Raw genomic sequence first — 16,405 nt, 5'->3', positions numbered from 1 at the left:
TCTAACCCGTTTTAAATGTATAATAAATACGTGTCTCTTTGTTGCTCTTATTAAATGAGCATACCATCGATAAGAAAATACCGACTCTGTATAGGCCTCATGTTATTCCAAAGAATCTTAACACAGTCACAGATACGCTTCACATGTAGCCACGTTTTCTTATGGAGTAAGTGACTTCATAATATTTATATTATGTAGTCATGTCCGTGAATGTGTTAATATATTCATCCTGTCGTCACCATGAACTTACTTAGTTTTTTAGTTCTCCACTTTATTTTTTTATCACCTTGTCTAGCTTTAAATCCTCTCCTTTGTAGCTCTTTTACTACATCCTGTGTCTGACAGATGTAATGTAGGTTTTTAACCATTACTTTAATCTGTCTTTGATTATTTTCATATGTAAGATATGAAAGGTTACTTGTATTTAAACTCTATTACAGTGGAACCTTGATTATCCGTCAGGGTCCATACATAAGTTATATTGTATACATAAGTAAAAATTTAGTCATTAATTCATTTTGTTTAAGCATTACGATAAGCCAACCGAAATTCGTTGAAATGTACATGTGCAGTTATGCCACCACCGCATTTTTTTATGTAAATAATTTTTGTTCTTATCCAGGGCTCTGGAATGATACCGTGCTTTTAGAGTTCTATTTTTTTAATCACAAGCCGAAATTAAAAACGCACAGCACAATAATTATTAGTCAACATCTGTATGTCACCAGAATTCAGTGTGTCACCATAATACTGTGAATTTTTTTAATGTTCTGTTAACCGTCTTTTCGATTATCCATCATACCCTTGGTCCGGTGCCCTGACGGATAATCGAGGTTCCACTGTACTTTTCTGTATTGAGCACTGTCTATTATACTGAATATATTAATGCTGTGTATAATAAAAGATTTTCATGGTGAATGTTTTATTTATTTATTTATTTATTTACGGGTCTCCCCAATTTAAAAAAAAAAATATACATATATAAACAATAAGTAGAAGTAAAAGTAGTATTGGTAAAGTCCAGTAAAACAGTAAAAAAACTAAAAATAAAATAAAATGAATTAAATGAAAGTGTGACAGCATAAAACTGTAGTAAGTACATAACAATAAAACTAAATTTAACATACACACAATCCACGTTATGCAGTGACAATACATAATAATATAATATAAACTGACATTAATCAACTAACTACAGACAATAAAAAAATTAACAAATTACATAATACAAAAGCATTATCCATGGCAAAAATTAACAAATCCACTGAAAATATAATATTAAATATTAAACATAAGTGCTGACCGGAAAAACTGATTTTAGTTGGTTTTTAAATACTCGACTGGAAGAAGAGAATAAATCGATGTCCAAATCATTCAGGCGACTTAAAGTTCTATCTATTGGTGAGTTAAGACCATAGTTAGTTGAATGATGAGGTACATGGAACAAGTTATTATTTCTCAGATTATGGTTTGGAATATTAAAGTTTATTAATTTTAATAAATCAGGACAATTGATTTCACTATTTAATAGTTTATAAATAAAAGCTAGATCATTTATAATTCTACGGTCTTTTAAGGAGTGCAAATTGAGATCACTACGGATGATGGTATAGTTGTGGTTTAGTTCAATAACATTATATCCCAATCTGTATGCTGCAAATCTTAAAAACTTATTTTGAACTCTCTCGAGACAAACAACATGAACATTATAAAATGGTGACCAGACAATAGAGGAGAATTCTAATATAGATATAACCAATGATGAGTAAACAGCCTTTATTGTATTAAGGGAAAGATCAGCACAACTGCGAAGTATATAACCCAGTACTTTTGAAGCCTTTGCTGTCACATAGTTAATGTGATCCACAAACGTTAAGTTTTCATCGAATATTACTCCTAAATCCTTTACTGCTCTAACATAAGAGAGCGCTTTACTGTCGATGACATATGATGATTGATATTTTTTTGCAACTTTGTGGAAGCTAATGAAATGACATTTATTAATGTTTAAAAAGAGTCTGTTTTTGTTACACCACTCAACTAAATTATTGAGATCGTTTTGAAGGAGACTACAATCTTCATGATCTTTGATAGATCTGTAAATCTTCAAATCATCAGCAAATAGCAAGTACTTAGAGTGATTAAAACATTCACCTATGTCGTTAATAAACAGATTGAACAGAAGGGGCGAGCAATGAGCACCTTGTGGAACTCCAGATTTTATTTGTATTGTATCTGACATAAATGAACCCAGTTTGACTTTTTGTGTGCGACCTATTAAATAGCTATCAAACCACTTTAAAAGCTGATCGCTGAAACCATATGCCTTAAGTTTATGTAGCAGTAAGTAGTGGTCAATCCTATCAAAGGCTTTTGAAAAGTCTGTGTATACACAATCTACCTGACATTTTCTTTCCAGATCTCTGATAATAGATGTTTCATAAGATAGTAAGTTTGTAGTTGTGGATTTCTTGTGCATAAAGCCATGTTGATAATTATTTATTAATTGTTGACAAGTAAAACTAATATGGTTATAAATCAACTTATCAAGTAGTTTAGGAATGGTCGATTGTTTAGATATACCTCTGTAATTTTCTATATTTTCTCTTTCGCCAGATTTAAAAATTGGAATTAAATGGCTAGTTTTCCATTTATCAGGAAGAATGCCTAATTTCAATGATAAGTTATATAGAACAAACAATGGTTGAGTTAGACTGTAAGCACAGTTTTTCAAGAAAAAATCGGGAAGACCATCCGGTCCAGCTGTTACATTATTAGAAAGTTTTGACAAACCATCGAAAATAACTTCCGCTGTCAAAGAATCACACTTTATAGATGAATAATTATTAAATGTGTCATGATAACTTACATCCAGGGAAGAAACATAAACTTCAGAGAAGTAAACAGCAAAAAGTTCACTTATCTGATCACCATTCACAGCTTTTTTATCAGCTAGATACATATTATTAGGAACATCATATAGATTATTTTTTCGGCTAAAAAATCTCCAAAATGACCTGGGATCGGTATTAAAATTATTTTCAAGGTCTTTTTTGTAATTCACAAAACATTCTTTAGATAAAATATTACATTGACTACGTAACTTTGAAAATTCTATGTAATAACAGCGATTGCCAGTATTCTTGTAATTTTTGTGAGCTATTTTCTTTTGGATGATTAAATTTCTCAACTCAGCATTGAACCACTTTGGGAAAGTTGATACCTTACTTTTCTTTTTGGGCACAAAAAGATTTAATGCCATACTCATAATATGATAGAAATTGTGTACTGCAGTATTTATGTCATTTAAATTTAAATACTTGTGCCAATTGATAGGTCCCAAATAATTCTGTAAGCTAATATAATCAGCGTTTCTGAAATCATAGTAAAATTCTTGGCACAGTAAATTATTTGTAATGCCCGATATAGGTAAATCAAAGGAGTATGGTTTGTGATGGGTAGATTCAGAAAAAATAGGATCTATTGCAGATGAAACTAGAATACTATCCACATTCGAAAATAGTAGATCTAAAAACTTATTATTAGAGTTAGGAATAGTAATATGCTGTTTAAAATCAAGAAAAGCATAACATTGTGCTACACTAGAAATGTTTTCATTCATCTGAGATGGTGATATATTATTTAAATCGGAAGTTATATTAGGCAAGTTAAAATCACCAAAAATATAAAAGTTGCATTTATTATACTGAATTCTCAAATCTTCAATCGTTTCAACATGTGATAGATAACAATTATTTGGACTGTTAGGAGGAATATACACGCCACCAATGATAAAATTAAAATTTGAAACAGAACAAGATATAAATAACTGTTCCACTGAATTGTTTATGAGGCTCATTCTAAAAGCTTTTATTTTTCTATGAATAAGTATCAAAATCCCTCCACCTCTACTTTTAGTACTTGAAAGATTAGATCTATCACATCTGAATATCTGATAATTAACCAAATAAAGTTCCTTATCTAGGAAATCATCGTTCAACCAACTTTCAATAATGACAAATATATCAAAGCAAGAACAATTAACTGCTGCAGAGAGATCAGATAATTTTGTCCTTAAACCTCCTACATTATGACAGTAGATTTTCAGTGTATTGGAAACTTGTGGAATGATCATTTCGAGTTTTTTTGCTGATTATATTTGGTTATTTTAGGCTCACCATTAATATACCTTATAACTAGATCTTTCTCACCTTTAGATTTCCTTTCTGCCAATTCAGTTTTGTAATTCCAGCATCAAAAGTCTTAAAGCTGGCAACATTTTCTAAACCTACAATAACCAGTGGTGGCAGTTTTTGGTCATTTTAAGATTCATTTACCGTTTTTTGATCCAGATCTCTAAGCACATCAAAACTTTCAGTTCTTGGTTCATTGATCACTAAATTCACATACACATAAAGAAGAATGTAAAAAGGTACATTTTAATAACAAATTCTTATTTTATATAAACATAACAAAAAAAAATTAAATATTACAATAACATCTTAAGTTCATCATAAAATACTAGAACTAAAGCAGCCCCCATACCACGAAAAACATTAGACAACGCTCCCTTAAAAAACGCAGCAGGCCCTTCGTTTCTAAAGATCTTCACCCAGCAATCCATTGTGTTTTTATACATGACTTCGTGCTTTTTAAGACCTGACTGCATCATCATTCGTCTCCTAACTGTGTCGAACGGATATGACAGAATACCTGATACAGTGGTAACACTCTAAAAAATACATATTCGTTAATTTATGTTAGTTTTCAATAATGGTATGAACATTTTCTTGTTAAAATATCAGTAAATGGGTAGTGGTAAAAATAGAGTCATCAATGTAGGCTCAGTTTTAAGAAGGCATCATTTAAAAAGTTCTTTAAGTACTTTTGTCATTTTCAAATAATAGTGAAAGCTATCAGCATCTATTCTACACATATTTAAGAAATATCCTTATATAAAGTCTGGACTTTATGATAATCTCGCTTAGGCTTTCAGATCTTCAAGGTAAGGCGTAAGATTCTTTTCTGTTGTGGCGGCATGGAGTGTGGAGGAGCAAGTTAAAAAAGTGGCAGAACTGCTAGTGGAGTGGACAAGTTGAGCAAGAGAGTTTTTTGTTTTAGATGGAGAAGCCAACACAAACCATAAGTAGAAAGGTGTTTTGGGTGTTACCAGCTATACATTAGAAAGTCTCTTTTCGGTTTGCACCTTAATATTATCTACGATACCTAACGGGAGTTTCTTCTAAGATGTCATCAGGGAATAGCAAAGTCTAGAAATTTGGCTGGGAGGAATGGAACAATTTTCTTGAGACACCTGGTGAATAAGTGCCCTAGGCGATGGCAAGGACTTTTAAGATCTCTTTAGTTCTGTTAGAGCTTAAAATAGATCTTTTGCTGAGAGAACGGTTTCAGTCCTGTATAGTAGGGAGATTGACAAAAGGATGGATTAATCCTGATTGGTAATATGCACATTTCCTCAGGATTTTTCTTCTAGTGGCCAAAATGGTGTTACTTCGGTAGTTGTTTAGTGACGCCTAGGCACAGGCCCCGAATTCAACAATTGACCTAATGAAAATTTTGTAGGTGTGGAGTTTATGAATCGGTGTTTCCAAATTTACCACAAAATACACCCAGGAGATTAGCTCTATTTCTTACTCTGTCTAGGTTGCCTTTGACATCGACGTTCTAGTTAATGAGTTCTACTAAAATGAACTCCTATAATAGAACATTGAGCTTATGAATTCAAGCTTTTCTCCAAGGAGTACAATTTGGTTCCTCACATCTTTGTATTGAAGACTGTGAGGGTATCAGAAACATCCTCCAAATAAACACAACAAAGTATTGTTAGAAGCAGATATTGCAAATAACAACTACCAGACATCTAATAAAAAAATGGAGTCAGATAATTGTATCGACAGCTTACACAAAAAAATGTGTAACCTATAGCAATGATGACACTAGAAAAATTACGAAAACACATTTGAACAGTGAAAAATGTAACGCTACTGTATTATTTTGTTTTGATATTTTTTGTTTTAGAATTAGATCATTAAAATAGAACATTTTGGGATTAAAACTACAAAAGAAACATTCACTGGAACACTAGATATGAGAACCTCTTTATTCTAATGCAATACAGTACTATATGATATACTGAACGTAAAAAAGAGAGAAATGATTTTGCTTTTGTATATTTTGTGTTTTTTCAGATATCAATAAAATTTATTTTGGAAGATAATTTATAGTTTAATGAGGTAGCTTACCTGTGCAATAATGAAAGAAACAATAAACCTGGTATTCCTGGGATCAGGCAACATTCCCTTGGCTGTATCAAAGAAACCAAAATATGCTGCTCTGTAGATGATAATTCCTTGAACCGAAACTACGAATCCTCTGTATAAGCCAATAGGTCCATCTGATTTGAAGGTCTTAACAACACAGTCGATCAGTCCTAGATACTGCCTTTCTGCTACATTTTTTCCTACGTCAACCCCCAAACTAAAAAAAATCTTGTATTAAAATCTAAATAATGTTAAGAAAAAACAGGCTTCTTTTTTGTCATATCAGTAAATGGGTAGTGGTAAAAAATGAGTCATCAATGTAGGCTCAGTCTTAATAAAGCATCATGTAAAAAAAATATCCTTAGCCACCTGTCACTTGCCACCAGACAGTCAATATATATGAACAAGTCGATTTAGAGCTCAGATGGTACCTAGAGCATATTACATTGAATATTTTGAACATCCATGTTTAAGTTCACATATTTCATCTGTTTCCTCGACAGACCTCTTTCAGGGTTTTTACCCATATAGAGACATACTTTATTGATACAATGTACCAAAAGGCCATCGACCGAAGTCTTTCAGCCAATTTACACAATTAATATACATTAATACAGTATATGTTTTTTGTTAATATTAACACAATGCAATCATTAAAAAAAAATATTTGTATGTGGCAGTAATCACAACATCACTGACAATTAGTTACAATACAGATGATAATTTAAATAGTTGTTTATTGCCTTGATGTGTAGCAAATTTCTTCAAAAAGAGTTCTTCCTGGATATCTACGGGCACTGTCCTCTGGTATCTTCACAATGTGGGTTTACCCATATATTTTTATATTATATTTTAGTGGTTAGCATGTTAGATCTGATGATGATTGGTCTTCCAATCAAAAACTAGTTTTGTGATGTAGCCCTTTTTAGGGATTTTTAAATATATACCTTTTATAAAGGATCTTAGTCATTTTTTGAATTATACAGGGTGTAACAAAAATACAGGTCATAAATTAAATCACATATTCTGGGACCAAAAATAGTTCGAATGAACCTAACTTACCTTAGTACAAATATGCACAGAAAAAAAGTTATAGCCCTTTGAAGTTACAAAATAAAAATCGATTTTTTCGAATATATCGAAAAATATTAGAGATTTTTTATCGAAAATGGATATATGCCATTCTTATGACAGGAGCATCTTAAAGAAAAATTATAGTGCAATTTGTGCTCCCCATAAAAATTTTATGGGGGTTTTTTTCCCTTAAACCCCCCCAAACTTTTCTGTACGTTACAATTAAATTATTATTGTGATACCATTAGTTAAATTCAATATTTTTAAAACTTTTTTGGCTCTAAGTATTTTTTCGATAAGGCAGTTTTTATCGAGTTGCAGCTTCTTTAATATGTTTACATAAAAATTTTATGGGGGTTTTGTTCCTTTAAACCCCCCAAATGTTTGTGTACGCTCCAATTAAACTATTACTGCAATACCATTAGTTAAACAAAATGTTTTTAAAACTTTTTTGCCTCTTTGTATTTTTTCGAGAAGGCACCTTTTATCGAGATATGGCTTCTTTTTTAATACGGTTCAACATATACCTAAAAATGTAAATCATACATAAATTTTCATATTATTACCAAGTCTCCATAATCGTACTTAACCATATACAAATATGTGGTGGATTTGACAAATATTCAAAATATCTCGATAAAAACTGACTTTTCGAAAAAGTACTAAGAGCCAAAAAAGTTTTAGAAATATTGTGTTTAAGTAATGGTACTACAATAATAATTTAATTGGAACGTACACAAAATTTTGGGGGGGTTTAAAGGAACTAAACCCCCATAAATTTTTTTAGGGTGTCCAAATTTCCCTATAATTTTTTCTTAAGATGCTACTGTCATAAGAATGTTATATGTCGATTTTCAATAAAAAAACTTTAATAGTTTTCTAGTGTAGGAAACAAAGGTTGAACCTTGCAAAATGGACACAAGTCCGGTTTTATTTTTTTTCTGGTATATCAAGGGGTGCTTATTATAAGACTAACTTTTTCTGAAAAAATTTCGCCCCGGAACCTCCCTTTTCACCCCTTTAAAGGGGGTAATTTGTGGTTTTTGCGGAACGTAGCCCTTCCTGTACCTTTTACAAAAAATTTCTTTTATAGAAATATGAAGAGGACTATATTTTCTACGATTTATTTCCGACAGCATCTCTCTATTATCCACCGTTTAGCGGGGGTGGCGCCATAAAGTTGACAAGTTTTTAAAAAAGATGTTTTTAAAAAATATATATTTTTCCCTAACTGTAACGGAAATTAAGAAGAAATCCTGCGGTAATTATTCAAAAATAATTGACTGATTTTTTCGTATAGATTTCACTTAAGGGTAATTGCCCTTTTTTTAATTACAGGGTGTTACATTTTAAAAAACCTCTTTTTATACCATCTGAACCGTTTATGCTAGAGTAAAAAGACTTTCAGCGATTACCCATGTATTGGTGCTATTTACAAATTTGTATAATGCACCCCCATTTTCTCCCCGGAACCACCCAAAAAAAAAGAAGAATTAATAAATAAATTGATTTTCTTGGAATCCTTCACACACAATGCCCTTTATTAATATGCTTCATATATCATTTTGTGCACGTTATTATTACCCATGCATGGACACCAAAAGCGATTTCCTAGTGCAATCCCTGTAGCAAAAAAAAATAAATAAAATGGGGGGTTGAAATTTTTTTCTGTTTTTTGCTTTTTGATCCATATGGGCATATGCTTCATCAATAGTGCTTTTCAAAAATATATATGGTTATTGCAACATCTCTGCGGAAACCACCCCTATCCTTGAAAATATACTGCAGAAACTACCCCTATCCCTTGGCGAGCATGTTTTTACGATTTTCTCATTACCTATGTATTCTTTTTAAACAAAACTTATACAAGGTTATAGACCACTATTTACTCTAAAAATTATGTCCTATTCATTTTTTTCGTATAAGCAACCGTTACGGCACAATGGCGCCGTAAACCTCATATATGCTTTGGCGGGCTCCAGTTTTTGTTTTTTTTTTCGTCATCTGTTCGTTTTATTGATAAAGTACTTATGTAAAATAAAACAACACAGTGTAACCTACAAATTATGACTTATGCACATTTTACATTCTTTGCTCCCCAAAGCCACAGTGGTGGCCCAAAATAAATTTTTGCATATTTTCGCCACCTACACGCATTTTATTGCATTAATGCTACCTTAATAGCACAATATTTACCCTTAGGTGGTCGCTAAGCAGTGGCGGATCCAGGGAGGGGTGATTGGGGTGATCACCTCCCCCCTCTCAAACCAAGTGATATTATATTCGAAGATTATAAAAATATTCATTTATTTTTATAGAAATTTAACCAATTGGCACCCCCCTCTTAACGATGCTCGATCCGCCACTGTCGCTAAAGCATAAAAAGTCATTCTTATAAAAATAATATTAATATAATATAAGTTTTTCTATAAAAATAAATAAATATTTTTATAATCTTCAAATATAATATCACTTTGGTTTGAGAGAGGTGGGGGGTGATCGCCCCCATCACCCCTCCCTGGATCCGCCACTGCTTAGCGACCACTTAGGGGTGAATATTGTGCTATTAAGGTAGCATTAACGCAATAAAATGCGTGTAGGTGGCGAAAATATAAAAAAATTTATTTTGGGCCACCACTGTGGCTTTGGGGAGCAAAGAATGTAAAATGTGCATAGGTCATGATTTGTAGGTTACACTGTGTTGTTTTATTTTACATAAGTACTTTATCAATAAAACGAACAGATGACGAAAAAAAAAAACAAAAACTGGAGCCCGCCAAAGCATATATGAGGTTTACGGCGCCACTGTGCCGTAACGGTTGCTTAAACGAAAAAAATGAATAGGACCTAATTTTTAGAGTAAATAGTGGTCTTTAACCTTGTATAAGTTTTGTTTAAAAAAAATGAATAGGTAATGAGAAAATCGTAAAAACATGCTCGCCAAGGTATAGGGGTAGTTTCTGCAGTATATTTTCAAGGATAGGGGTGGTTTCCGCAGGGATGTTGCAATAACCATATATATTTTTGAAAAGCACTATTGATGAAGCATATGCCCATATGGATCAAAAAGCAAAAAACAAAAAAAAATTTTCAACCCCCCATTTTATTTATTTTTTTTTTGGCTACAGGGGTTGCACTAGGAAATCGATTTTAGTGTCCATGCATGGGTAATAATAACGTGCACAAAATGATATATGAAGCATATTAATGAAGGGCATTGTGTGTGAAGGATTCCAAGAAAATCACTTTATTTATTAATTCTTCTTTTTTTGGGGTGGTTTCGGGGAAAAAGGGGTGGTGCATTATACAAATTTGTAAATAACACCAGTACATGGGTAATCGCTGAAAGTCTTTTTACTCTAGCATAAACGGTTCAGATGGTATAAAAAGGGGTTTTTTAAAATGTAACACCCTGTAATTAAGAAAAGGGCAATTATCCTTAAGTGAAACCTATACTAAAAAATCAATCATCTATTTGTCAATAATTTTCGCAGAATTTCTTTTTAATTTCCGTTGCAGTTAGGGAAAAATATATATTTTTTAAAAACATCTTTTTTAAAAACTTGTCAACTTTGGGGCGCCACCCTTGCTAAACGGTGGATGATAGAGAGATGCTGTCAGAAATAAATCGTAAAAAATATAGTCCTCTTCATATTTCTATAAAAGAAATTTTTTGTAAAAGGTACAGGAAGGGCTACGTTCCGCAAAAACCACAAATTACCCCCTTTAAAGGGGTGAAAAGGGGGGTTCCGGGGCGAAATTTTTTCAGAAAAAGTTAGTCTTATAATAAGCACCCCTTGATATGCCAGAAAAAAAATAAAACCGGACTTGTGTCCATTTTGCAAGGTTCAACCTCTGTTTCCTACACTATTCGATATATTGAAAAAAATCGATTTTCATTTTGTAACTTCAAAGGGATGTAACTTTTTTTATATGCATATTTGTACTAAGGTAAGTTAGGTTCAATCAAACTATTTTTGGTTTCAGAATATATGGTTAAATTTATGACCTGTATTTTCGTTACACCCTGTATATTATATGGTATACAGCCAGCTACAGGAAAACTTTTTCCTTGTGGATTTATTTAAAAAATTTTTGTGTGACTTTTATGGATTTTTTTTACCAATTTTTTTTGGCTTATGAAAGACAACCGTTTCATTTCGGTTCAAAAATGATCAATCATCTCCTTACATATGATTCACTCTCTCTAGACCTTCAGAGGGGCTATATGATCAGCTCTGAATCGAAATGAAACCAAACTGTCTATTTAAGCAGAATTAGAAAAAGAACTTTCCCCATAGATTGGTTCCACCAAGAGACCTTCAGATTTACATTTTATTAACAGATATTACAGCGTCCAAAAATCGAATTATTTTTTTATAAGTCTACTTAAATTGACAGATACCTAATTCGATTAGTACAAAATCATGGTGGCTGTCAAAAATGTTGAAAATTAATAAAAAGACAAAATGTTTTGCATATTATTGTAAGAGTGCGTTTATTAAGCCAAAAAAATAGAACCTAATATATATCATAAAAGTCACAATAAATTCCAAAATAGTTTCTTCGAAATGATACCTTTACAGCCTTCATTTACACTTATTTAAAAAAAAACTTACCGAGTTCTTGCGTAATCCAGTGGATAGACAAAGCACAAAGAAGTTGCCCCTGCAGCTCCACCAGACGCTAAATTTGCAGCAAAATACCTCCAAAAATGTAACTTCTTATCAATGCCTTCCATAAAGATTTGTTTATAGACATCTTTAAATGCAAAATTCAAAGCCTGTGTGGGAAAATACCTAATAACGTTGGCTAAATTCCCTCTCCAATAGCTGAGAAATCCTTGTTCTCTGGGTATTCTTATGAAACAATCCAGCATGCCTGAAAATGCATAATTGCTTAAATAAAACAAATTTTGCAGTAGGATTTTGTGGTGAGGAGCAGAGTTATATCAGTAAATGGGTAGTGGTAAATCTAGAGTCATCAAAATAGGCTCAGTTACTTCGAAAGCATCATGTAAATCAATTATTAAGTAAAATATGAATGAAAATGCAAAGTTTTATTAGAACCTTTGTACATCAATGATTTTCCTGTATAGTCAAAATGGAAATCAGTCAGAATGTGCAACAAACTGGCGGTATCAATGTTTGATATAAATGTTAAGTAATTCAAGAAGCCAGTTAAAAATAACAGCTTGCTTATATTTTAACATCCCATTAATCATGTAAATTAGTCATTTTAGAACTTACAGTAAACAACTTGCATATTAGAACAGTTAAAATTATGAAAAGATAAAATAAGCAACGTAAATTAACTTTTTTCTACTTTTAATGACAAAAATAAGTTCATTAGTGGAAGCGAATTCAAAATTAATCTGCAAATCATTTTTGAAATGCTACTTGGTTAAAATATGTCATTTTTGTTGCTAAAAAATATATTAATTTGTCTGGGCTAAATTATGGTTCAGTTGATATCCGAGAGGACTTTGTATACACACAATGTTGCCAAACTGAATTTTGATATATTAGGTTTAAATTTTCTAGCTCAGCGATTCTCAATCTGTGGTACATGTACCACTGGTGGTACAATTCATTACTTGCGGTGGTACACAAAACACAAAAAAAATTAAAATAGTAGTACTTAGTAAGTCTTGATAATACACTCTAAAAATACAGGGTGTAACAAAAATACAGGTCATAAATTAAATCACATATTCTGGAACCAAAAATAGTTCGATTGAACCTAACTAACCCTAGCACAAATATGCACACAAAAAAAAGTTACAGCCCTTTGAAGTTACAAAATAAAAATCGATTTTTTCCAATATATCGAAAACTATTTGAGTTTTCTGATTGAAAACGGACATGTGGCATTATTATGACAGGAAAATCTTAAAAAAAATTCTGTACCTCATAAAAATTTTATGGGGGTTTTGTTCCTTTAAACCCCCCAAACTTTTGTGTACGTTCCAATTAAATTATCATTGTGGCACCATTAGTTAAACACAATGTTTTTAAAACTTTTTGCCTCTTAGTAATTTTTCTAACTAGTTTTTATCGAAATATTTTGAATACTTGTCAAATCCACCACATATTTGTATACTGTTAAGTATGATTATAGAGACCCAATAATATGAAAATTTATTTATAAATTACAGATTTTATAAGTATGTTTTGAACCATATTAAAAAAGAAGCCACATCTCGATAAAAGGTGCCTTATCGGAAAAATACTAAGAGGCAAAAAAGTTTTAAAGATACTGTTTTCAACTAATGGTCACCGCAATAATAGTTAAATTGGAACGTACACAAACATTTGGGGGGTGTAAAGGCACAAAATCTCCATAAAATTGTTATGTTAACATATTAAAAAAGAAGCCGCATCTCGATTAAAACTGGTATATCTAAAAAATACTAAGAGGCAAAAAAGTTTCAAAAACATTGTGTTTAACTAACGGTACCACAATAATAATTTAATTGGAACGTACATAAAAGTTTGGGGGGGGGGGGTTTAAGGGAACAAAACCCCCATAAAATTGTTATGGGGTGCACAAATGTCACTATTTCTTTTTAAGATGTCCCTGCCATAGTCATGCCACATGTCCATTTTCATTAAAAAATCTCCAATAGTTCGATATATCGGAAAAATCGATTTTCATTTTGTAACTTCAAAGGGCTGTAACTTTTTTTGTGTGCATATTTGTACTAGGGTAAGTTAGGTTCAATCGAACTATTTTTGGTTCCAGAACATGTGATTTAATTTATGACCTGTATTTTTGTTACACCCTGTATATGTGGTACCAAAAATAATAAAAAGAACTATAGGTGGTACATGACTCAAAAAGTTTGAGAACCACTGTTCTAGCTGATTTCTGAGCACACTATAGATGTACTTATATCTTTACAAACACTTAAATTTTTGAAATCTGTATTTTGTAACAATTTTATAAGTATACATTTTCCCAAATATACACCTACCTTATAGGCCCAGTATGTTGTCCTTGTCCCATAGCTCATGTGAATGAACCTAACCCTGGTCAAAACAAAAAAAAAGCTTATAAACACAAAAAATAGTTACAAAATATTTTTAGATTAATTCTAAGCTACAATTAAATACATTGCTAGGATTTTTGTATCATCTTTACCCTCTGTTGAAACTCTGTTGAAAATAATTTCATTTCTTTGTGGCAGTTTGGGTAAGAATATATGGATAGCAGGGGATGAAATAAAAGACTACTTTAAGATAGTGAATAGAGAAATACAGCAGGAAGAAAAGAGCTACATTTAGTATTTATAGATCTTGAGAAGGCTTATGACACAGTTCCTAGACAAGTGCTATGTAGATGTATGAGAGAAATGGGTCCCTGAGAAGTACATAAGGCTCTTGAAAGATGTTTGAGGGAGATCTACATCAACGGGAGGAAAAGGTATAGTTGGGGGATTGGGGGCATAGAATTACTTGGAGAAAAATTTAGGAGAGAACTTAAATACCTTGGCTCCTACATAACGGAAAATGGGAAACTAGATGGAGAAATTGCCTGCAGGATACAGGCTAGTGAGTGAGGTACTCGGTGATAGAAAAATCTGGGAAGGGCTGAAAGGAAAGATATACAAGAGTGTGGTGAGACCTACGTTGGTATATGACAGTGAAGTGTGGCATATAAAGAAGATAGAGGTAGTTGAAATAAAAATGTTATGGTGGAATGAGCTGGGTTAACTACAGTACCAAAAAGATTCAAGAGCAAAGACTGCAATGGTTTGGTCACGTTAGACTATGTGGTATGAGGAATAGAGCTGGTAGAATTTGATGGATGCAGAAGTAGAGGAAACCCGTGGAGAAGATGGAAGGACTATGTAGCAGGGACTGAGAAAAGTTTAGGTGAAAAATACATGGTGGACAGAAATTATTGATGAAAAAGAGTACGGGACTGAAAAGAGGACTATGGGGAAGAAGAAATACGAGATGGACGATATATCCAGTAGAAAAATTACAAAGAAACTTAACTTTTAAGATATCTATTGCTACTACGCTATGCAATCTGTCTCTAGGAAATAGTAGCTTAGCTGGAAGGCTCCAAAGATTAGATTCTACAATTTTTTCACAAAACGAACGAAATGTTGTAGAATAGCTCTTTAAAATCAACCGGCGAGAACATTAGTGACACTTTAGTGGCAGTAATATTAGAATTATTAAAAATAGAAAGAAAATTGCTCTTGAACACGTGGTGGCTGAAATGTGAGCTCGATTTTATAAATCCTAGATATAAATGTTTAGAAACATTATGTTGAAGAGGAATTAACGAATCATTTAGATAATCATCAAATGAAAATCTTATATAAAACTAAAAAAATATGTACTTACCTTTGTACGCCGTTTCTTCCGATATTTGCTTGCTGGCTGCTTGAACTTGTAGAATCAACTTTACTCGTTCGATAGGTGCAACGACAGTCTTAGCTACTGCAGCAGAAACACCTCCAGCCAAGAAATCTTTCAAAAACAATTTAAAATCAGTTTGCGGCATTTTATACAATCGTAACAGTAACAACGCCTTTGCAAATGTAACTTCGAAAAAGACGCTTTTCCAAGAAAATTTTGCTTTTATGGAGGAGAAACGGAAATGTCAAAGAGGAAAGAGACATGCGCATTTGCTCATTAGACGTATGCGCATGTCGTAGAGTTTCAAAGTTGGTTGCGAACTTCAGAATGCTCTGTCTGGCCTCGTTTCTATAAAAAACAGTCACCTTGAATCATTGAGCAATAAAATTTTAAATTAAACAAATAGAAAAATACATTGTGTATTGAATATGTATTTTATTTAACAATTTTCTTCGTCTTTTCCTCAGCATTTTCCTTTTCAGGAGTTGCTTTTCCTTTTACTCTTCTTCTCCATGCACTTTTTTCACAACTGTTTTGACTATTTTTGACAGCTGAATATGCTAACGTCACACTGACATTTAAATCATAGAGGTATATATTAACATAGAGGGAGCCTACCTTCCGCGCTTCCTGACGACAAGATCTCATGGACTGGTTTGCTGCATCTCTTTCTAA

The 16,405-nt window shown here is 32.3% G+C and overlaps 1 protein-coding gene across 2 annotated transcripts; it reads right to left on the bottom strand.

The window, feature by feature from the left end:
* Window positions 1-4,425: 4,425 nt before the first annotated feature.
* Window positions 4,426-15,990, bottom strand: LOC126888444 (ADP,ATP carrier protein 1-like). Of its 2 annotated transcripts, XM_050656712.1 has the most exons (5): window positions 15,716-15,950; window positions 14,332-14,386; window positions 11,975-12,236; window positions 6,264-6,498; window positions 4,426-4,732 (listed from the first exon to the last, which is right to left on the bottom strand). In XM_050656712.1, exons 3-5 carry the CDS (start codon window positions 12,232-12,234, stop codon window positions 4,490-4,492), a joined length of 738 nt encoding a protein of 245 aa, XP_050512669.1. In that variant the 5' UTR covers window positions 12,235-12,236; window positions 14,332-14,386; window positions 15,716-15,950; the 3' UTR covers window positions 4,426-4,489. The 2 variants fall into 2 exon arrangements, with proteins under 2 accessions (XP_050512669.1, XP_050512667.1); XM_050656710.1 differs by lacking the exon at window positions 14,332-14,386 and having other exon boundaries at window positions 15,716-15,990.
* Window positions 15,991-16,405: the final 415 nt, after the last annotated feature.

This window comes from Diabrotica virgifera, chromosome 7 (genome assembly GCF_917563875.1).
Source record: "Diabrotica virgifera virgifera chromosome 7, PGI_DIABVI_V3a".
Taxonomy (NCBI): domain Eukaryota; kingdom Metazoa; phylum Arthropoda; class Insecta; order Coleoptera; family Chrysomelidae; genus Diabrotica; species Diabrotica virgifera.
The sequence above is the reverse complement of the archived record's forward strand: the minus strand, read 5'-3'. Positions and strand labels throughout refer to the sequence as shown.